Source organism: Mesoplodon densirostris, chromosome 11, assembly GCF_025265405.1.
Source record: "Mesoplodon densirostris isolate mMesDen1 chromosome 11, mMesDen1 primary haplotype, whole genome shotgun sequence".
NCBI classification, from domain to species: domain Eukaryota; kingdom Metazoa; phylum Chordata; class Mammalia; order Artiodactyla; family Ziphiidae; genus Mesoplodon; species Mesoplodon densirostris.
Genome location: NC_082671.1, coordinates 60259624 through 60282362, shown reverse-complemented (window position 1 = coordinate 60282362; position 22739 = coordinate 60259624). Strand labels below are relative to the sequence as shown.

The 22739-nt window shown below is 53.0% G+C and overlaps 1 protein-coding gene across 1 annotated transcript in view; it reads left to right on the top strand.

Annotated features, from left to right (window-relative positions):
• The first annotated feature begins 15214 nt into the window (after positions 1 to 15214).
• The window catches only part of SHANK3 (SH3 and multiple ankyrin repeat domains 3), a 48602-nt gene continuing 41077 nt past the window's right edge, over positions 15215 to 22739 (top strand). Inside the window, exons 1-9 of the mRNA XM_060112793.1 lie at positions 15215 to 15496; positions 15804 to 16007; positions 16840 to 16911; positions 19005 to 19113; positions 19189 to 19340; positions 19434 to 19601; positions 19704 to 19820; positions 20206 to 20283; positions 21233 to 21299. Of these exons, the coding sequence (XP_059968776.1) occupies positions 15215 to 15496; positions 15804 to 16007; positions 16840 to 16911; positions 19005 to 19113; positions 19189 to 19340; positions 19434 to 19601; positions 19704 to 19820; positions 20206 to 20283; positions 21233 to 21299 (1249 nt within the window). The remainder of the gene's footprint in view (positions 15497 to 15803; positions 16008 to 16839; positions 16912 to 19004; positions 19114 to 19188; positions 19341 to 19433; positions 19602 to 19703; positions 19821 to 20205; positions 20284 to 21232; positions 21300 to 22739) is intronic.

Genomic DNA, 22739 nt, shown 5'->3' with positions numbered 1-22739 from the left:
GCGCTTCCGCCTGGCCCGGTCCCGCCCCCGGCCCGCCCTGCGACCCGCCCCCTGACCCCGTGACTTCCGCGCCCTCCCCCAGAGGCGGGGCGCAGGGCCAGGCAGGGGGCGCCAGGCCCGGCGGGTGTGGCGAGGCCTTTTCCGACCGGGGTTGGGGCGGGGTCGCGATCCTGCGGCGGGGGGCGTCCTGCGCGGGGGGCGGCGCGGTCGTTCGCGCGCGCTCGGACCCGGTTTGCGCCCCGAGGCAGTCGGCGCCAGGTGCGGGGCGGCGGGGGTGGTGGTGCTCGCAAGCGGGCTGCCGGCGTTCGCGCTCGGCGCGCGGTGTGTTCCTTAAGGGGCCTGAACCGGGAGAGTGTGGAACGAGCGAATCGAAACAAAAACCGTGGAGCCCGCGGGCTGCTGGCTTTTCCTTCAACACTACTTTTGGTGTTTTTCTTGAAACAGGAGATAAAAATTTCTTCCCAATCTTTTCTCCTCCGTTCATGTGTGTGTCTGTTGTGTGTCAGGGTGTGTGTGTGTGTGTGATGTGTCTGTGTGTGTGATGTGTCTGTGTGTGTGATGTGCGGTGTGCGTGGTGGGGCGTGTGTGTGCTGTGTAGAGGGGCGTCTGGGGTTTGCTCTGCGTCCGGGTTACACCAATGGGAAGGGCCCATCGAAAGCGGAGATGACGGTCCTGGCTCCATCACTGCACAGCTTTGGACGAATGACTTCACCTTTTTGGTCCGCAGTTTGTTTAGCTGTTTCAAAGTAAGAGAACGCCCCAGGGGGTGGTTAGGTGGGTATCTTAGTGCAGCTGAACACCCCACGTAACTCCCCCAGAGCGCCTCCGCACAGCAGCTCCCCTAGGACATTCGTCGCCCACCCCCAGCCCTTCCCAGGGCAGCTCTCAGGCTTCAGGGTCCCCCACAAGGTCGGACCTCAGGAAGAGCAGGATGCGGGCTGCTGGTTGGGGAGGGCTTCCCGTGGTTACTGACCCTGGAGCCAGTGGGAGAGTGGACAGGGCCCCTGAAAGGCCTCTGGTCACTGGGGTGGGGGCCAAGACAGTTTCCACTGCAGCCCTGGCTGGGGAGCTGGTATTTTGCTGGTGAAAGATGAAAGCTCAAGACGAGAGGCAGCGTGGGGGAGAAAATTGGAAGAGTAGCGACTCCCAGGGACACGGCTGGGCTTGCGGCTGCTGCTGGCCTCGTGGGGAACGGAAGGGGCTCCAGTGAGCCACCCCCTTGGTGTCACATTCCAGTGTGGTTTCTGGGCCGGTGCGTGGGAGCAGTATGGGGTGGGTGGCCAGGACAGAAAGTTTTTCCGTGGCCCAGAAACCTTTGAACTTGTAATTGGAACTATCACAGCTGGTTGGTGCTGTGAATCGGAGTTTAAAAGGAATCGACCAAAAGCACTTTATTCCCTCTCTGCTGCAAGCTGGGAAGTACCCCAGGCAGCGGAGGACCTGCCCTTATTCTCTGGAAGAGCCGGCCTGTAGTTGTAATGTTATGCAAATGGCTGGCACTTTCCCCTGCAGTCTCTGGAGGCCGTTCTGGTGTGTGCACACGGGACAGCAGAGCCAGCCCAGCCCTGACCTCTGGGTGGGGGGAGGGCGCATGTGCTGCCAGCTGTGTTTGTTCAGAGCCCAGCTCTGCGGGCGCCAGAGTCTTTTGGAGATGTGAGCCTTTCTTGGCTTTGCTGCGGGAGCCGGCAGGAGGGTCAGCTTGGGACAGAGCCCCGTGCGAGGCATCCTGCCAGGCTGCGGAAGTGGCTCTGGGCATTGCTAATTTGGAACTAACACCCACAGTTAGGAGAGGGGCCCTGTGAGCGGTGCGTGCCTGCTCCTTCGGCACCTAGGGCAAGGGAGGGCCTCACATTTCCTGGGCCTGCCCTGGGTGAGTGGGGTGGGCCAGCCGCTTCATGGAGAACACTTGGCCCACCTGAAGGGCCTCTGCAGTGGTTCTTGGGACTGGCGGATGTGGGGGACCCAGGACACCGAAGACCATCTGTGCAGGCCTCCACCTCCTCCTTTGGGTCTGCTCCGTCCACTTTGCCCTCAGCAACCATCATTCCTGTCCCCTGGATATTGGAGGAAAAGGATCCTAAGTCAGGCAGGACTGACAGTGAGCACAGGTTCTGGATCTGAGGGGCTAGGATGGTGTTGACTGTGCTGTGGTTAAAACCAGTGCTCATGACAGGCCATGTGAATGAAGCCAAGATGCTGGAAACTCTTTGGTTTAATACAGAAAAAGGCATCCAAAGACAGAGAGGGATAGGAGTGTATTGTGCTTGACCTGCTCTGTTGTCCCCTAACTGTCCTCTGTGAGGGCCTGGAGGATGCTCTCATTGAGACATTGAGGTGGACTTTGGAGTAAGGAAGGGAAGTAGCAACACCCTTGCAAGGCTCTGAGGAGCTGGCCACTGTGGGACAGAAATGAAACGGGATGAAAAGATGCTAGGGTGGCAGAAGCCACATGGCCAGGCAGGTATTGTCACCATCATGGTCAGGCAGAATGGTGTGGCCTCAGAGATTTTTGGCTCACTGGCCAGTGGAGTTACCCTCCAGGACAAAAACAGAGGGCAGCACTAGTGGAGGCGGGGCTGGTGGTGGAAAGACCCTGGGTCTCGGGAACATGGCCCAGACTTGACTCACAATGCAGCTCCTCTTCCAGTTCCTGGACATGAGTCACTCCCAGACCTGGAGCCCTCTGCCAGAGGGAAAGACCTGGCAGAAACACCCAGGGCTGTACTAAGGCTTTTCCCTGGCCTCCGCTGCAAGGAGTTATGGCCTTTGGCCAGGATGGCCATGCACTAGGGGAAGGGACACCTCAGGCTCTGAGGGGTTGTTGGGCACTGGCTCTGAGCGAATGTCACTTCTTAGACATTCTTTTTCTTTTCTTTTCTTTTTGTTTTTTGCGGTGCGCAGGCCTCTCACTGTCGTGGCCTCTCCCGTTGCGGAGCACAGGCTCTAGACGCGCAGGCTCAGCGGCCATGGCTCATGGGCCCAGCCGCTCCGCAGCATGTGGGATCTTCCCGGACCGGGGCACGAACCCATGTCCCCTGCATCGGCAGGCGGACTCTCAACCACTGCCCCACCAGGGAAGCCCCACTTTTTGGACATTCTGATGCCCCCACAGTCCACTGATGAGAGCTGGGCTTTGGAAGTCAGACAAGTCATGCATTTGGGGCCACTGTCCATCCCACAATGGATACAGTGGTTATGTGAATTTATTTTGTATTAATCTCCCTGGTTCTCAAGCATATTATTCAAACAGATATATTGAGCAGCTGGCCAGTGCAACTCTACCTGCTGATCTAGACAAGGACTCTGAAAGTGGAAAGCTCAGTGGAGTCTCCTATATCAGTTGAGGAAACACCAGCTACTTTAACAGATAAACCCCCAAATCTCAGTGACTCAATACAATAGACATTTATTTCTTGCTCACAGAAAGTCCAGTTTGCAACATAGGCAGGAATGGGGGTGGGTGAGTCTCTGCTCCATGTGGACATTTAGGGGTCCATGCTGAAGGAAGTGCTGCCCTTTTTGACATGTGGATTTAAGGTCATCCTAGATGCCTACATTCAGCCAGCAGAAGCGTGAACAGAGAGCATGCAGGATAAGCAGGAGGTATTTACGGGTTAGGCCTAGGAGTGGCGCACATCATTTCTACCCAAACCAATTCCAGAACTCTGTGACATGGTCTTACCTAGATGCGAAAGGGGCTGGGGAATACAGACTCCGAGGTGTGGTCTGTTGGAGCCAGCAGTTGGAATATCAGCTTTCTGACACCTCAGTTTACTGACTGTGGCAAATAGAACAAATCCCCAGGGGACTGGTTCTGTGGTATTGTTGGGGGAGAGTATATTTCTAGCAGCTCAGGGTAAGCGCTGCTTTCAGGACTTCCAATGACGTTGTAGACACTAATTCCATGCATTAAATACCTTTCTGCTCAAACTAGCCGCACGTGGGTCTATAATCTACACCTAAACTCTAGCTTTTACAGTCAGTGAGATGAGAGGTGGAGGACCTGGGAGGCCATGGTGTGAGGGATCACTTGGAGAGACACGGAGGATGTCAGAACTTGGAGTGAGAAGACCTGTCATCAGGGTGCTGAAGTTCTCAGTGAATGAGAGGATGTGGTTGGCCAGGAGGGACCCATTTGATCACTGCTGTATTCCTAGTACCTTACCCTCATACTTTGTTGTGTGTGGGTGTGTGTGTAATAAACATTTTAAAATGCAGGATGTTGGACTTCCCTGGTGGCGCAGTGGTTAAGAATCCGCCTGCCAATGCAGGGGACACGAGTTCGAGCCCTGATCCAGGAAGATCCCACATGCCGCAGAGCAACTAAGCCCGTGCGCCACAACTACTGAGCCTGCGCTCTAGAGCCCGCAAGCCACAACTACTGAGCTCACGTGCCACAACTACTGAAGCCTGTGCGCCTAGAGCCTGTGCTCCACAACAAGAGAAGTCACCACAATGAGAAGCCTGCACACCGCAATGAAGAGTAGCCCCCTCTTGCCACAACTAGAGAAGGCCTGCGTGCAGCAATGAAGACCCAATGCAGCCAAAAATAAATAAATAAATTTATTTTTAAAAAGTAAAATAAAATGCAGGATGTCTTTCTGTTCATTTATTGATTCATTTAATATCTGACCAGCAAACAATCATTAAACACTTCTATGTGCTGACTGCTGTGGCTGAATAAGAAAAACAGATTTCCAACAATATAACCTAAAACCCCTCTATTGTAAAACACTGAAAACGCTGAGTAAAATATAGTAAGTAGAAACTAAAAGCAACAAGGTAAGCAAGTGTGATATCAGGGACATTCTCAATACCAGGAACTTAAAGCTCTGGGTTTTAATGGCTGCATAGAAGGCAAGAGAAAGGGATGTGGGCCCACACAATATAAGAAGTTGGTATTTTGATACCCACATAAAGTCAGGATTATTAAAGACCCATAATTTCAGTAAAAGGTTACAAAGGCTAGGAAAAAAATTCTCCTTTCCAGGAAAGAGAAATGAGAAATTTTGTGACAAACTCACCACAAGACAGAAATCAAATCTCCCTTCAGAATTCATAAGTACAGACTTTTACCTTCAAATGGGTGTGGGTTTTAAATATATACTGGATGGGGTTTTTTTGGTCATTGCACAGCTTGCAGGATCTTAGTTCCCTGACCAGGGATCGAACCTGCACCCCCAGCAGTGGAAGTGTGGAGTCCTAACCACTGGACCACAAGGGAATTCCCTACCTGGGTGGTTTAGAATTGAGTTGAAGTGGTTATATGTTGGCAGCATTGAGGTACCTAGCAGGTGCAAATGCAAATCACCTCTGGAGGAGTTCAATCCCTCCAGCTTACCACAGTTTAGATTAACCAAACATGAGATCACAATCCAAAAACCACAAAACATGTAAGGATGGCCTCAGAGGTAAAAGATGCAGTTGAAAACCTGAACAAGGAATGAGAAACTGTTAGAAAGCATCAGAAAAAAAGGATAAAGGAAAAGAAAGAATCTTAAAGGAAAGAAAGAATCTGATAGATTTTAAAACAAACGAAATATAACTTTAGAAATGAAAAATATAATAATTGAAATTTCAATGGGAAGGTTAATAGCAGACTAGACACAGCTGAGAATTATTGAACTAGAAGATGGTAGACTGAATACAAAATAGACTGGGAGATGAGACCATTTTATAGAAGTTACAGTGAGAAGGTCTAATATATATTAAAAATTTCAATCTTTAAAATTTTTTCACAATTTATAATTTAACAAAATATATTCACAATGTTGTAGAACCATCACCACTATTCATTTCCAGAACTTGTTCATTATCTCAAAGAGAAACTCTGTCCCCATTAACAATACTATCTATTCTCTCCTTTCCCCAGCCCCTTGTAACCTCTATTCTGCTTTCTGTCTCTATGAATTTGCCTATTCTAGGAACCTCATATCAGTAGAGTCATATAACGTTTGCCCTTTGTGAATGGCTTATTTCCCTTCACATGTTTTCAACGTTCATAAATGAGGTCTAACATATTTTTTAAAGAAGATACTGAGGAGATACAATATTACAAAAGATAATAGCAGAGAATTTTCAGATTTGATGAAAGACATAACTCCTCAGATTCAGGAATCACAATAAATTGCAAACTGGATAAATAAAACTAAAAGAACACCTAGGCACATCATACTGAAATTGAATAATATTAACAAAATTAAAAAAGAATGAAGTTGTAGGACTTACACTATCTGATTTCAAGACTTAGTATAGAGTTATAGAAATTAAGATAGTGTGGTGTTGGAGAAAGTATATTAATATAGATTAGGGCTTCCCTGGTGGCACAGTGGTTAAGAATCCGCCTGCCAATTCAGGGGATACAGGTTTGAGCCCTGGTCCAGGAAGATCTCACATGCTGCAGAGCAACTAAGTCCGTGCGCCACAACTACTGAGCCTGCCCTCTAGAGCCTGTTAGCCACAAATATTGAGCCCGCGTGCCACAACTACTGAAGCCCGCACTCCCAGAGCCCGTGCTCCGCAACATGAGAAGCCACCACAGTGAGAAGCCCACGCACCACTACCAAGAGTAGCCCCCGCTAACTGCAACTAGAGAAAGCCTGTGTGCAGCAACGAAGACACAATGCGGCCAAAAAAAAATAATAATAAAATAAATAAATTTTAAAAATTTATAAATATAGATTAAAGGAAAAGTAAAGAAAGTGCAAAGGCAATTCAGTGGGAAAGGAAAGTCTTCAAAAATGGTGTTGAGAGGTCCCTAAAATAGTGGTGGAGACAGAAAGTAGAAAAGTGGTTACGGGAGCTGGGGGAGGGGAATGGAGCATTACTACTTAATGGGCACAGAGTTTCCATATGGCATGATGAAAAAGTTCTGGACATAGTGGTGATGGTTGCAAAACAATGTAAATAAAAATATTTTAAAATAATTTAAAAATGGAATGAAACAACTGGACACCCCAAAAGGGAAAATACAAACATCAACCTTTTCTTGACACCACAAATAAAAATTAACTTGAAATTAATCATAGAACTAAATGAAAAGTTAAAACTACAACTTCTCATTGAAAACACAGGAGAAAATTTTATGATCTTGCAGGAGGCAAAGGTTTCTTGGATAGGACACAGAATATAAATGATAGAAGAAAAAAGATAAGCTCACTCTATAATAATAAAAAACTTCTGCTCTTTGAAGGAAACTACTATGAAAGTGAAAGGAAGCTACAAAATTAGAGAACTTTTGCAATACACGTATCTTACAAAAAATTTGTTCCCACAATATATAAAGAGCTTCAAAATTTCAATTAGGTAATCTACACATTTTAAAAAAAATGGTCACTGGACTTGAATGGACACTTCACAAAAGACATGTGAATGGCTAATAAGCATATGAAAAGAGGCTCAATATCATTAGTCATCAGAGAAATGCAAATTTAATCACACAAGGAGATCCACTATACATCCATTAGAATGGCTAAAAATTAAAAAGACAGGAAATATCAAGTGTTAGCAAGGATGTGGAGGAGATGGGAAAAGCTGGAATGTAAAATGGTACTATCATTCTGGAAAACTGCTTGCCAGTTTCTTTAAAAGTTAGCAAAAAACAAAACAAAACAAAACAAGACAAAAAGTTAGCAAAAATATTCACAGCAGTTTTATTCATAATTGTCCCAAACTAGAATCAACCTAAATACGCATATCAACGTGGTATTTTCACAAAATGGAATACTGCTCAGAACAAAAAGAATGAACTGAGTGGGATTTATCCCTAGGAGGGCTTCCCTGCAAGATGGTGGGTGGGGACATGTGAGTGCAAGGGGACTCTGGCAGAAAGTAGGCTGGGGATCCCCTGTCATTCAGAAAGTTGAGAAGGAGGGGCTAGGAATTACCTTTCATAAAAAGTTAAGCCCCTCCCTCCCTGCAATAACAGCCCCACTTCTCTTCTGGCCCAGGGGTCTCTCCAGTCCCCCGCCCACTATACTCAGGGAGAAGTTCTGTGCCCTGCAGCTGGAGTCAGCTGATCCCACCCCACTCCAGCATGGTCCCACTGTGCCCAGCTGGCCCCTTCCCCAGAAGTCGCTGTGACATTAGGGCTATACAGCCGACTCTTCAGCTTTTGTTAGCTTTTCCATCTTCTGATCCGTCTGTATTATGTCTGCACAGATTTTATTCACAATCCATGTGTCTGTCTTTTAACACTAGGATGGACTTATTATTTAAAAAAATATATTGTTCCTTTTAACACTACTGTATTATACACTTAAAATGGTTAAGATGGTAAATTTTATGTTATGTATTATTTACCATAATAATTTAAAAAAAAAACCTCACATAGTTCTTAAATTGTCAGTGACCTTTGGGAAGAAGAGATAAACATGTAGGCAAAACTCACAGTCTTGAACCAAAGGGTAAGTAGAATCCTAAGTGTGAAATTAACTAGGCATATATTTCTCACGCTTAATTTCACTGTTAAAATAACATTTTAAGTCTAATGCTCTTTCTAAGAACTTACAACAAAGATCAGCCATCCCTTCTCACGGCTCTAAGTTTTGCCACTCTACACGAAGAATGTGCATTAGAATGCACTCCTTTGGTTGAGATGACAGAAACCAAATCTGAACTAGCTTTATGATTATACCAAAAATGTGTTCACTATGTACCAGGCACATGGTGAGCATGTCACATCCATGGACCTCATCTAACCTGCACAACAGCCCAGGGGGACAGGAGCCACCTTGTCAGCCCAAAGGCAGGTTTTTGGTATGTGGCCTGAATGAGGGAGGGAATGAAGTAATTCCTACCATTGTACTCAACGTACCAGAGCTCACAGGGAGACAGAGGGAAGCCAGGAGGCTTTCTCAGGCCACTGGGTATCTCATGGCTGAGCTGGGATTCCAGTCGAGGCCCTTGCCCTAGGGCCAGCCCTTCAGCCTCTCTTATCCATGGATTTTCATCCTAGAAGGGAAAGCCCCTTCTAGGGACCCTTGGCTCTTGAAACCAAAGGCAAGAAAAGCAGATTTCAGGGACTAAGTCTGGGGGCTCAAGCTCCTTCAGAACCGTCCTCGTCTCCTGTATCTATATTCCTTGCAGGGTTGCTTTCTTCCCAAGGCTGGAATCTCAGTCACTAGCAATTGCCGAGCTACATCTCTCCTGTGAATCCCAAGAGTAGAAAAGGGGTTTCTTCCCTTAGTTACAAGGGTAAGACTCCAGGGCAGGATTCTCATTGGTCCTGCTTGGGTCACATTCCCACTGATGTGTTTCAAATCCTGGTTTCTCCACTGATGAGCCACATGTGATTCTGGACAAGTTAAGTTACTTCTAGTTTGCTTTGTTTCCTCATCTGTTACATGGGGACAATAATGGGCTTGCTTAGTGATTTTGTGATGACTGAATGAGTTAATATGCGTCATACACTTAGGATGACATGTAGTGCTCAAAAACCTGGTGAGTAATCTATTTTCATAATTCTTATTGTATATTTCTCTTTTATTTAAGCAATTTTCATAAAGCTTTGTGGTGATCTCGCTGTGGAGAAGTCTCCCTATGAAGTTGTAACCACTGCCTGTCCCCAACAATTTTGGAGTCTGAACTGTGTTTCTCTTTGTAGTCCCCAGGACCACCAAGCCAAGAAATTAACATAAAACAAGTCCTGGGCTAGTTGTACTCCTCTGAGGGACACATCTAGGCTGCCCAGGATTTCCACATAAATACAGGCCCGAGTTTGTAACCCCAAGTCACAAAACTGTCACAGAAAGAACCTACAGTCCCCCTACAGTGAGTGAGTCAGAGGACACTGCAAACAGGATTAGACCACCAAAAATTTCACATAAGGGAATTACTGACTAGAATTTTAAAATAAATGTTTTTAAAATAATTAAAGACAAAAGAAATCTAAAAATTGTATTAAATAAAAATTGCATTAAATAAAAAAGAAAAAGCCAATATAAAGAAAGAGCAAGCAGATTTGATAATGTACAAAACAGGGCTTACAGAAATAAAACCTAGGGTCATTGAAATTTAAAATTCTATGGGGAAAAAACCAACAACAACCCTATGGATGGGATTAACAGCAGATTAAAATCAAACAGAATCAGTGAGATGGAAGTCAGAATTGGGAAAATTACTCAGGATACAGCACACAGAGAGAAAAATCTTCCAAGTATTGAGAAAAAAATAATTTGTCAATTTAGAATTCTACAGTGGCTAAATAATCACTCAAAATGAGGGTGAAATAAGACATTTCAAAGGCTGAAATTTGTCACTACTTTCAGGAAGAAGAAAATTCAAGCCAGAAGGAAAGTGAGTAAAGAGCGGGTTGACATGTGACTCCTGAAGCAGCCTCAAGGCTCACTGGAGTGAGGACGATGTGGACAAAGACCTGCAGCTAAAGCATCTTAAACTCCCACTAGTTCATGAGGTGGCTGGAGACAGTAATTAACTTCAGGCTTTGTTAATCCCACATGCTGAAAATTAAAGTGTGTTTATGAAAATGAAAGAAAGAGAATGCTGGACTTCCAAAACAATGGGAGTTGAGGGAAAAAGGAATAAAGATAATGTGATCAATCAAACGGAGGGCCCAAAGGGAGAAAAAAGTATCATAGAGGAAAAACAAAAACAAAAAAACAACCGACAACACAAAATAAGATGGTAAAAATCAATGAAAACATATCAGTAATCAATAATCACAATAAAACACCATCAAAAGTTGAAAATTGTAAGATTGGTTTTCATAAAAATCTGGCCACACATACTATTTACCACAAGCACACCTAGGAATGTAAGATGTAGAAAGGATAAAAGGAAAATGAGGGGAAAAGACATATGAGGTCAATACTCACAGAAAAGTGCTGTGCCTAGGATAATTATTGAAAAAAAAAAGATTAAGGCAAAAAGCATAGGGATAAAGAAGGTTACCATATAATAATAACAGGAATAATTTATCAGGAAGCTATAATAATCCTAAATCTGTTAGCGTTAAAAACAAAGTCTGGAAAGACATATAAACCCCAAATTGGCAAAATTTCATGGTGAGACTGCTAAAGTGGGATTTTATCCCACTTCTTTTAGTAACTTATAAATCAAGCAAACAGAACATTAGAAAGGACATAGGATATTTGAATAATACAATTAACAAGCTTGATATAATGGAGATATATATATATATCTGCATTATGCGGATCACCTTCTGACCACAACACAGTAAAAAAAGAAATCAGTAGCTAAGGGTTAGTCCTCCCTCCAAAGAAAACCTAGTATACATTTGAAAATTTAAGTAAGCATATTTTTCAGCAATTCCTAAAGCAAACAATATAATTGATATTAGAAAATCAACAAGATGAAATTAAAAATGCTACTTATCAAGACTTACTGGACATAACTAAAGTCACACTTGGAAATTTATAACCTTAAATACTCATTGTCAGAGAAGAGAAAGACTAAAAATTGAGTTGACTACGCAGCTGAAGAAATAAGAAAAAGAATCTTAACAACAACCAAAACAGTAGAAAGAAATAAACAAAATAGAAATAGAGATGATTAACAGAATGAAAAGTTGATTCTTTAGAAATAGATTTGTATTCCTAGAGAGATAAAACTTAACAAATCAGACTCAGGATGAAACAGAATCTAAATATACTGATAGATGTTAAATAACTAGAAGCAAAACAACAACAAACAAACAAACAAAACCCCAAAACCCTACCCACAAAAATTACACCGGATCCGGACAGTCAACTGAACACTCAGGTATTCTGCCCCTACAATCTGCTCTGGAGGTTGGAGAGGGTCTGCTCTGAAGGAAGTTGGGCATGAACAGTCTGTAGATGAAGGTTCAGCAAATACATGCTCAGCATCGACTGAGCACCAGGGCCTTGGACACAGCAGTGAACCAAACAGGCAAAGCTCCCTCTCCACAGGGAGCCTACATTCTGGGGGGAAGACAGATCCTAAACAGTGAGCAACAAGTAAGTGAATTACAGGGCAGGTAGGCACTAGGGTACTGTGGAGGACAGATCAGAGTGGAGGGCAGAGGAAGAGTATAGACTGGGAGAGAAGACCAAGGGCAGCCAGGGGAGCATCTGACAGCAGGACATTCATCTGCCCCACACCCCTAGTTGTCAAGGAAACCAGGGGGTGAGGGGAGATAGGAGAGAAAGCAGGCCTGTGGGGTTTTCAGCAAGAGGCGGATTGTGGGGCCAGGCCACTGTAGGCCGAGGGGTGAGAGGGAGGGAAGGGTTAGGGTTTGGGTGAGGAAGTGACCCCAGGAATGTAAAAGGAGGGAGGGATGGCATGGTGAGGGAGGGGGACACAAAAGGCCTCACCAGGAAGGGCCAGGAGTTGGGGGTGGACCATCCATGCTGGGGGAGGAGCTTAAGACTTTGAGGGTGTGGGGCACCAAGGGTGTGAGACGGCCTATGTGTGCAGGGGTTCACCCACGGATGGGTTTGACCCTGTGCCAGGCACTGTTCTGGACGCTTTGCCCACATGAGCTCCCACAGGCCCTGGGCGTCTGAACGTGTGTGGTGGGAAGAAGTGGGGATGGGAGAACCATGGGTCATTCTGGAATCTTAGCCCTGATGGAAGGAGTGGAGATGCAGAGGGGCCATGGAGTCTGGGGAATCCTCACCTTCAAGGACAGAGGCAGGAGAGCAGAGGGGTGAGGCTGGGAGGTGGTGAAGAGCCTGGGGGTCTTTTATTCTCAACAAAATAGCTTGTCCCTGGGCTTCCTCCTCTGTAAACCCACCATGTTGCAGTGACAGGAGGACATCGTGTGGGTAAGGTGCTTCTGGATATTGGAATTTTTGCCGTTTGCCAGGGTGGTGGTGGGTCCAGAGGAGTGGTGCCGGTTTGGCATTCATTCATGATGTACCTATCCTTTGCGCCAGGTGCTCTGTGGAAACAGCCCTGGCAGTGCAGGCCTGCCTGAGCCTGGAGACCAGGAACGTGGCCATCAGCAAGGCTGTGAGGTTTTCTCCTGAAAGCTTGGCATTCATGGTGCTGGGCTCACCGAGGACAGTGGGTTGCTGGGGAGGCTGAGGGGGCCTCTGTGAGGTCCAGGCTGGGTGGCCAGGTGGGCGTCTGGCTATCCAGGTCAAGGGTAGGTTTGCAGGGAGAGCACGGAGGCCTGGGGCTGCTCTGTGGCTGGTTGTGAGCCTCCCCCTTCGGTCCCACCATGAATCGGGGACTCTGGTGAGCACGGCCCGGCCTTGCAGCTGCCACAGTGGGAGGGATGAGGGACACGGGGGTGGGGTGGGTGGGGGCAGCTCTGGGTGACTCAGGGAGGGGAGAACAGGGGCAGGAAGACAGTGGAGACAGGAGGGGGGCCGGGAAGCACTAGTTTCCTCTCTCCAGGGCTGGGCCACGTGCTTCCCAAGGTGCTTCCTGCAGATAAGTGGGCTTCCAACAGCCCCTTCCTGCTCCCCCCTTCCCCTACCCCTCCCATCCTGCTCCAGCCCCTGGGGACCCTCAGCTCCCCCACTCAGGCCAGGCCAGTGGCCTTGGGAAGAGCCTGGACATCCTGGGGCCACATTTCTAGGCAGGCAGGGTCCGCCCAGGCTCGGGAAGAAAGCGGGCCCAGACCACAGCCAGCGCTGGAGACTCGGCTCTGTGGGGTCAGTGAAATCCTGGGAGGCAGAGATTTTTCCTGAATGGGGGCCGGCTGGGCAGGGAGAGAGCCCGGTTTCCCTCAGGGGTCACGGCTGGTCCTGGGGAAGAGGGCCGCGCTCTGGGGTGACCAGAGGCTGTTCTTGGCGGGGGGCGAGGGGTGGGTATTTAGGGGAGGAGGCTGTTCTTGGGGTGGTGTCAAGCGCTGGTCCGTGTGGGGTAAGGCTGCTTCCAGGTTGTCATGGGGAGGGGTAGGGAGGCTTTCTGTGAGTGTGTGTGTCGGGGGGAGCAGGTTTATTCAAGTTTATTGCCGGGAGGCTCAGGGGACCCAGGGCTGCTCTTGGAGAAGGTAGGTGAGGCTGGGCTGTCTTCTGCCAGGGACCGAAGGTGTCCTCATGCTGGGGTGTTCTGTGAAGGTCGGCCAGGGTGTCTTGTGCGAGGGTGAGCGGCTGCGGGGGTCAGGGCCTGTTTCTGGGGAGGAGTCAGGCGTGTTGGGGGAGTCAGGAGATGTTTCTCCGGAACTCAGGGCTATTTCAACGTTAAGGGGCCGCTCTTCGCTTTTAGGGACCTTGGGGGCACAGGGTTTCCCAGCACTGGAGTAGTCCTGTGAGGCTGATGGGTGTTGGTGGGACCTGGCCAGCTCCATTGGGGCGGTGTCGCCTGAGCTAGTTTCTTTACTGCGCTCCCCTTTCCTCCGCCTACTCATCACCCCCTCCCGCGTTGCCACGACAACGCGTGAAACTAAAATTCACTCCCCGGTTGCAGGTGGAGGCTAGTGGCGCCCCCTCCCCTAAGCCCTTCCTCTCAGGTCGCGCCCCCATCTTGTCGTCGCTAAGGTGACTGGGAGGGCGTGACAGGCGTTGGAGCTAGGCGGACCAGGGGACCTGAGGAGGGGGGCAGAAGAGGCGGGCCTCAGAGTTCGGAGTTAACTCCCCAGCCTCGGCCAGGGGTGGGGGAGCCGGGAGCCGCGCGGCACACTGCTCGGCGTGGTCCTAAGGGTTAAGTTGTGAGGTTACTTGGTTCTGGCTGTGGGAGAAGTCCGGGCCCCTCCAGGGCTCCGAGGTCCCCACCGTCCCACCCCAGGACTGGGGCAGTGTTGGTCCCTGTCATCTCCTCCGGGGCTTGAGTGGGGTGGGGAGGGGAGGTCGGTAGGGTGGTAGAGAAGCTGCCACCCCCGGAAATTAATTTTCCTGTTTTTGTCTCCCCTTCCTGCCCTGCCTCTTGTCCCTGTGCCCAAGGCGGCCCCCACGCCAGGTCCAAGACCCCCTCCTCGCCGCATCTTCCCCTGTGGGCCACAGATGCTCTTCCGCAGCCGAACGGCGGCGCGGCCCTTGCTGCTCAGCCACTCTCCCCACACTGAGGCCTAGGACTCCCCACACCCCCGGCGCAGCCCCTAGGCCCCCGCCTTGCAGTGCGGCCCTCGCCCTTAGCACCAACCCCACCCCTCACCCCACGACCCCGCAAAGTCCCCCTCGCCCTCGGCTGGCTCTGAGCCCTCCCGGCCCCCGCCTCCGGCGCAGCCCCCTTGCCACCCCCGCTTCCCTCGCCGCTCAGGCCCCCTCCCCCCGCCGCCCCCGCCCCCGGGGAAGGCAGGCGCCGAGCGGAGCCGGGGCCGATGCAGCTGAGCCGCGCCGCCGCCGCCGCCGCCGCCGCCGCCGCCCCTGCGGAGCCCTCGGCGCCGCTGTCCCCCGTGCCGGCCCCGGCCCCCCCCGGCCCCCTCCCGCGCAGCGCGGCCGACGGGGCTCCGGTGGGGGGGCAGGGGGGGCCGGGGCGCCGCGAGGAGCCCCGGGGCGCCCAGCTCCCGGCCGCGAGCGGCCACGGCCGGGGCGCGGGGATGGACGGCCCCGGGGCCAGCGCCGTGATCGTGCGCGTCGGCATCCCGGACCTTCAGCAGACGGTGAGCCTCGCCGCCCGGATCCCAGCGGCACCCCCGCCCTCCTCTCCCAGCCCCCCACCCGCGCGCTCGGAGCCCTGCGCGGGAGACCCCAGGCCCACCGCTACTCACCCCTCCCCCACCACCTCCGCCGGGACCCTCCCCACCTCCAGGGCGGGGGCGGGGCCCGGGGAAGCACCGCCCTCGGGGCGAGGCCTAGCCGGCGGGGCGCGGAGGCTCGGGGTCCGCGGCCTGGGCGCGCGGGGCCCGGGGACTCAGTACTCAGAGCCGCGCGGGGCCGATCGGCGCTCACGCTCCCGCTCCGCCGCAGAAGTGCCTGCGCCTGGACCCGGCCGCGCCAGTGTGGGCAGCCAAGCAGCGCGTGCTCTGCGCCCTCAACCACAGCCTCCAGGACGCGCTCAACTACGGGCTCTTTCAGCCGCCCTCCCGGGGCCGCGCGGGCAAGTTCCTGGACGAGGAGCGGCTCCTGCAGGAATACCCGCCCAACCTGGACACGCCCCTGCCCTACCTGGAGGTGAGCGGCGGCCGGGGGCGCGGCAGGGGGCGGGCTGAGAGCTCCGAGCTCCGGGACGGGAGCGGCGGAGGGCGCGGCAGCGAGGGGCACGGACGCGGGGAGTTAGTGTGGAAGCGGCGGGCGGGGGGGTTGAGTTGTGTGTCTGGCGCGTGAGGTGTGAGCCGCGTGCCGTGCGTGCGGTCAGCGGCACGTGCGATGGGGTGTGAGCAGGCGTGAGTGCCCGGAGCGCTGTGTGGAGTAAGCCAGCCGTGGTCTGTGTGCACGTCGGTGTCAGCGTCTCCCCCTCCGCGCCCGTGAAGTTGTCCGAAGGGCGACCTAAGCTTCCTCGTTTGCTCACCCGTCCACGGTGTAAACGCTGTTGAGCGCCCTGTGAGCAAAGGGACCCAGACCCACGGTTTGGAGGTGGGGGTGGCAAGTGCAATGAGCACTGAAGCAAGAATTACGGTGGCAGAGCTCAGAGCCGGCTTGGCCTCCGTGGTGGCCCAGGCAAGTAGGGACAGTTCTTCCCAGAGACGGGATGTCTCGGAAGGTCAGCCTGGAACCTGGTCTTGGAAGAGGACTGAGGTTTCCAGGGAATCCCGGGGATGGGAATGAGACAGAAAGGGCACTGCAGGCGGACAGCTGGGCATACATCACGCCTGACCTCTGTGTTGGTGGTGTCTATGGTAGTGTGCATGGCTTTGTGTGGCTGGCAGGCAGGGGTTTTGTGATGGGGGTGGCGAGCAGCGTGGGGCCTTAGCCGCACAGAAGTGGGCAGGACTCGGTTCTGTGCATACTTTCACTCACTCAGCCCAGATGGATGCCTTTTTCTGCCTTGTCTTTACCTGAGCAGTTTCGATACAAACGGCGAGTTTATGCCCAGAACCTCATTGATGATAAGCAGTTTGCAAAGCTTCACACAAAGGTAAGGAGGCAGCCACAGGGAGTGGACTCCAAGGTCACCTTCTACACCCCCTCCGACCGCCCCACCCCCATGACCAGTGTTCACCCACGCCAACCTTAACTGCGTTTTGTGGTGTCAAAAATGTTGTTTAAAAACTCCCTTCTTGAGGCCCTCCCCCTGTTCCCAGACCCCCCCCCACCCGATCTTGGTTGGGGCTGACCAGTCAGTCCTGCCAGCCTTCGCTCAGTCTGCTTTCTCTTGTCGTCAGGGGCCCAGAGTGGGTGTTGGGGACAGCTAGAGGGCTGGGTGCACACTCGGGGCACCATGGCTTTGGGGTGGTTGGTCTGGTGATGGGTTCTAGTCAGATCAGACTCTGGCTGGCCCCTCTGGTGGGCCCCTGGTTGAGGGGTGGAGTGCTATAGGGCACAGTGTCTTTGTGGGGGAGAAGTGAGCAGGCACCAGATGTGGTTGTTGCGGGGAGCTGGGTAGGGGTGGGGAGAACAGGCAGCCCAGCACTTAGTGGTCATCCAGTGCTGGGCACTTTAGGCATCTCATTACGTTTCTTCTGTGAGGGACTATTATTATCCCATTTCACAGATGAAGATACTGAGTCCCAGGGAAGTTAAGTGACTTACAGCTCTGCATCCAGTGATGCTGGGGCTGAACCCAGATCTCTCTGACTCTGGGGCCCTGTCCCTAGGCGTACTTGTGGAGTCTTTACTCCTCGATACTGTTGCTAGGAGGGTCTGACCCCAAGTGCTCTTTGGGGGGCACCTCCCTGTCTTCTCTGAATGTAGGAGGGGCAGGGTGGGTGCCGCGGCCCTTCCCGCAGGCAGACTCCCTGAGCTCCCACCCCAGGCTCCCCTGGGCCAATGGACATTTGCTTGCTGGACACTTCATTGACAGTCTCTGGAGCCTAAGAGAGGGATCTGAACATTCACCCCTGTGGCCCAGTGACCGCGCTGTGATCCTGGAGCCTCCGTGCCAGACTCCTCTGCTACCCCGGGGCATGTGGTGGTCAGTAGCCATGACTCTGTGGCTGGGCAGAGACTCCGTCACTGGCCCCGGTGTGACCTATCACCCTGGGTTCCTCCTGTAGTTGCCCCTCCTCCAAAACTGTCCCCAGTGACCCACAGGACACCAGTGACTCCTGACCTTCAGTGAGTTCCACTCGTTTTTAGGATGCGTTTCAGCTCCTTACCACAGTCCCGTGTTTCTGCCTGCCTGGGCTCCAGCTGGCCCCCACCATCACACTGCCCCCCTCCCACCCTGCTGGCTACAGCTGAGGTCTTTCCTCTCAGCCATGAGCAGCATTCCTCCTGTCTCATTGCCTGCCCCCCCTGGAGGATGCTACCTCCTGTGGAGCTGTCCCTATGGCACCCTGTCTTATTTCTGATGCACGTTGTTTCTAGAGGGCCTGGGGCCTCTGGCCAGGGCACCTTGCCTTGTGCACGTGGCACTGTAGCACCAGCAGGAGCTCAGTGAGGCTTTGCTGAGTAAATTAGCACACGACTGGGGTATGAATGAAAGGCAGTCAAGGTCACGTGACAGGAGGGGACACCTGGTGATGGGGGAGGGCCCCGGAGTTGGGAGTCTGCCATGGGGTGAGCTTGTGAAGAAAATGGGCTGGATAAGGAACAGGCTACCTTGAGAGTGATGGGGATGTGGGCTGCCCTGGGCTGGCTCCTGCCCATGTGGCCTCGGGCTCTTCCCGGCTGGACAGGTTGGGGCACCAGGGCCAAGGAGAGAAGCCAGGGCAGGGGCTGAGGTTGGCGTAGGGAACTCACTCAAGGGGCGTGGGTGAGGGCAGCCTGGCCTTGTTGAGGGGCTGGCTGGGCTCAGGCTGACAGCTGTGTTGGGCTTGGGATGCAGGGAAGGGCTTGGAGCAGCACGTGGGTCCAGCTGAGCTGGGATCGGGGCCACAGCTTGAGTGCAGGGCTTAGGGTGACACGAGGGGAGTGACAAGGTCACGATGTAGGCTGATAGGTCAGACTGAGGGCGGGGTGGGGTGGTAGATGCCCCACAGGTAATCTGAGGCTCCCTGGTGGAAGGTGGGTGATGGTCAGATGATGGTGGCCGTGGTGTGGGCTGATCAGGATGGCTGGGTGTTCCAGGCGAACCTGAAGAAGTTTATGGAATACGTCCAGCTGCACAACACGGAAAAGGTGGCACGCCTGCTGGACAAGGGGCTGGACCCCAATTTCCACGATCCTGACTCAGGAGGTGAGAAGCAGAGAAGGAAAGGGCATGGCCTTGGAATGGCCAGGACCATAACCTTCATCTATCCCTTGAACGCAGAGTGTCCTCTGAGCCTTGCGGCCCAGCTAGATGATGCCACAGACCTGCTGAAGGTGCTGAGGAATGGCGGTGCTCACCTGGACTTCCGCACCCGTGACGGGCTCACCGCTGTGCACTGTGCCACGCGCCAGCGGAATGCGGCGGCCTTGACGGTCAGTGCGGGCACAGCCCTGGCCTGGAGGGGCATGCGACCCAGTAGCGGGAGGAGGCTGGCCTGGCATGAATACTGAGGTTCTCGCTCTCAGACCCTGCTGGACCTGGGCGCTTCCCCCGACTACAAGGACAGCCGCGGCCTGACGCCCTTGTACCACAGCGCCCTGGGCGGGGGAGACGCCCTCTGCTGCGAGCTGCTCCTGCACGACCATGCTCGGCTGGGGACCGCCGACGAGAACGGCTGGCAGGAGGTCCACCAGGTGGGCAGGGAGCATGAAGGCGGGGGCGTCCCTGGCTCTGCCTCTGGGGTTTGGGGCTTGGGCTCTGTCCAGGGGCCCAGCAGCACCTCTTCCCTCCCCCAGGCCTGCCGCTTTGGGCACGTGCAGCACCTGGAGCACCTGCTGTTCTACGGAGCCAACATGGGGGCTCAGAACGCCTCGGGGAACACAGCCCTGCACATCTGTGCCCTCTACAACCAGGTGTGCCTGCGCCTGTGCACACGTGTGTGTACACACAGGTGATGCTGTACAGTGACTACCTGTGTGCACGTCTGACCCTGTGTGTCGCGCCACAAGTGCGTGTTTTGTGTCCTGCGGTGAGCTGTGGCCTCGTAGGCCTACGTGTGTGTATATCAGTTCCCTGCACACACGTGTCACATGTGTGTGTGTTCTGCACAACCAAGTGTGAATTGTGTGCATCTGGGCCCTCTGGGCCAGGTGGGACCTGCACGTGTACACCTGACCTGCTTGTCCCTGTGCTACAAATGTGTGCGCTGAACATGTAGGCGTGGGTACGTGTGCCCTGCACTCCTGTGTGCGCATGTGCTGTCGCCCAGTCGCAACCCCTACTCCGACCCTCCCACAGGAGAGCTGTGCCCGCGTCCTGCTTTTCCGTGGAGCCAATAAGGATGTCCGCAATTATAACAGCCAGACAGCCTTCCAGGTACACCAGTGTCTACAGGAGCATGAGGCTGCCCCAGGGCGTGTTTGTCTGTTTGTATGTGGCTTGGTCTCTCTAGACCTTGCTTTTTTTCCCTGTAGGGTAATAAGGGATCTCTGACCCCAGGATCGCCCCAGGGTGGGACAGAGGAAGGGGGTGAGCCAGTGCAGTGCCCAGCTCGTGGTGGGGGTGTTGGTTGCGGGTGGTTCCCTTGGTCCCCCTTCCAGGGAGAAGAGAAGAGGACTAGAGGGCTCTGGGGCCAAGGGAGAACAGGTGTGGGCCTGACCTACCAGAGACAGGTGGGGTGCTGAGGCCAAACCAGGGGCGAGAGGGGTGGTCCCAGATCCCGACTGAACTGAGGTCATGTTTCTGGGCCTTTTCTCTGGCCAGGTTTGGTTCTTAGCCCCAGGATGACCAGATGGATGGGTCTCTGTGTGGCCTAGAGTTTGTGGGGGGAGTCGGGGACCACGTCATGGGGACTTTGGACACGGAAGGAGCTGGGACTCCACTCTCATTGGGAGCAAGGGCCTTCCTGGGAGACGTGGGAAGGACAGGTCTGGCCACTGATTGTCCAGTCGAGGGGGCAGAGGCAGCAGTGGAGGGCTTTCTGGATGATGAGATGCAGGGGTGAGGGCACGGAGGAGAGAGGGTGACAGGAGTAAAGTAGTGGTGGGCCATGGCTGAGACAGAAAAGATGGTGTGTGGACGGGCCCTTAAGAGAACAGGCGGAGCGGCCAGCACGTCCCAGCTTTAGCTCCGAGAGTCTCATGTCCCAGGAGACCCCTCAGTCCCATGCAGACTGGGCTGGTGAGTTTAGGCAGGGGACAGGGTCCGAACCTGGGGCCCCCAGCTGAGGAGGACCCCACACAGGAGTCCGAGAAGGAGCCACCAGGGCCGAGGGGAGGCGAGTTTGGGGCTGCTGAGCCTCCCTCCTGCCCCTCCCCTCCCTCAGGTGGCCATCATAGCAGGGAACTTTGAGCTCGCGGAGGTCATCAAGACTCACAAAGATTCGGATGTTGGTGAGTTCTGCGCACCCAGGTCCCTGCTGAATGTGGACTTGTGGGGGTCGTCGGGGCCCAGCAGTGCAAGGGTCAGTGGGGATGTTACAAGGAAGCCCCCGTACCCTGAGCCTTTTCCTCCAGTTCTCCCAGTACAACTGGGAGTGGTCCATTAGTGGCCCCTGCTGGTATGGGGAATGTGCTGAGGGAAGGGCCTGTGTAGGGTGGACAAAGGTTCAGGGTCAAGGTCATGGTTAGGTGAGGTCTGTGGATTGGGGTTAGAGTCAGGTCAGGGTCAAGGGTATGGTTATAATGGTTAGGGCTGTGGGTTGGTGCCAGTGCTGGGTTTAGAGATCAACTTAGGCTGAAAGCAGGGTTGAAGTTAGGGTCAAGATTTGTTTTCCTGTTAGGTCGTGTGAAGGGCCAGCAGGGGACATGTGGCAGTGGACCCTCAGTGTTTCACTTCATCCTGGCACATACAGCAGTTCAAGTGGCCCATAGCAAGCCTCGACACGTGTATGCACGCGTAAAGAAATCAAAACACAGTGGTGGGGATGCACGTGGGAAAGGGTGGCAGCAGTCTTGGGGGCAAGGGGCTCTGAGCCTTCAGGAGCCAGTGCTTCAGGGGGAGCCCTGTACGTGCCCCAGAAGGAGAACCAGGGGGTGCCCTGTAGTCTGAACCTCAGGGCAGGAGGGCTTACATCGGGCCTGGGTCAGGGGGCACCCACTCCCCTGTCGGCCCTCCAAATTCTGCCGCCCCTCCCTGTGTGGGGTGGCTGGGGGGTGGGCCTCTCTTCCTGGAAAGAATATTTTCTGGCCAGAGGCTGCCCCCTCCAGCCCTCTAGCCATAGAGGGACTTCCTGCTCAGCTCCCCCTGTCCTTGGTGGACAAGGCTTTTCTGCCCACGGCTCTCCTTGGAACACAGACTCCCAGGCTCCCCTTTCTGCTGGGATTGCGATATCCCCATTTTTATAAAATTTAAAGTGACAGTGGACAGCAGAGGGCTAGAGCTGGTCTCAGGTTTTGAGTCCTTGTTGGTTCTAATGTGAGGTTATGGTCAGGCAGGGGTTAAGACTAAGGCCAAGTTCATGTTTAAGAAGTCTTCCGATATAGAGCCTCCCCTGAACAGTCCTCCCCACAGTGAGGCTTGGTTAGGAGCCCCTTGTTCCCCAAGCAGGGTCAGCGGACCGTGAGAGTGGGTAGGCTGCAGGATCAGTAGGTGTGTGTTGAGCACATAACTGAGCTAATGAATTGGTGTAGGCTTGGGGCCCAGGTTCTGCTTGGGAGAGGACTGTGATGAAGTTTGAGGTTTGAATTAGGGGTGAGAGACAGAGCAAGGGCTCCAGTTAGGGTCTGGTTGGGGCTGCTGCGTGTTTGGAGGTGGTTGTTAGCCTGGGAGAAACCTGGTTTGCGGATGTGGGTTCCCTCTTCTGCTTGTGATCTCACCTTGGGAAGGCTGCT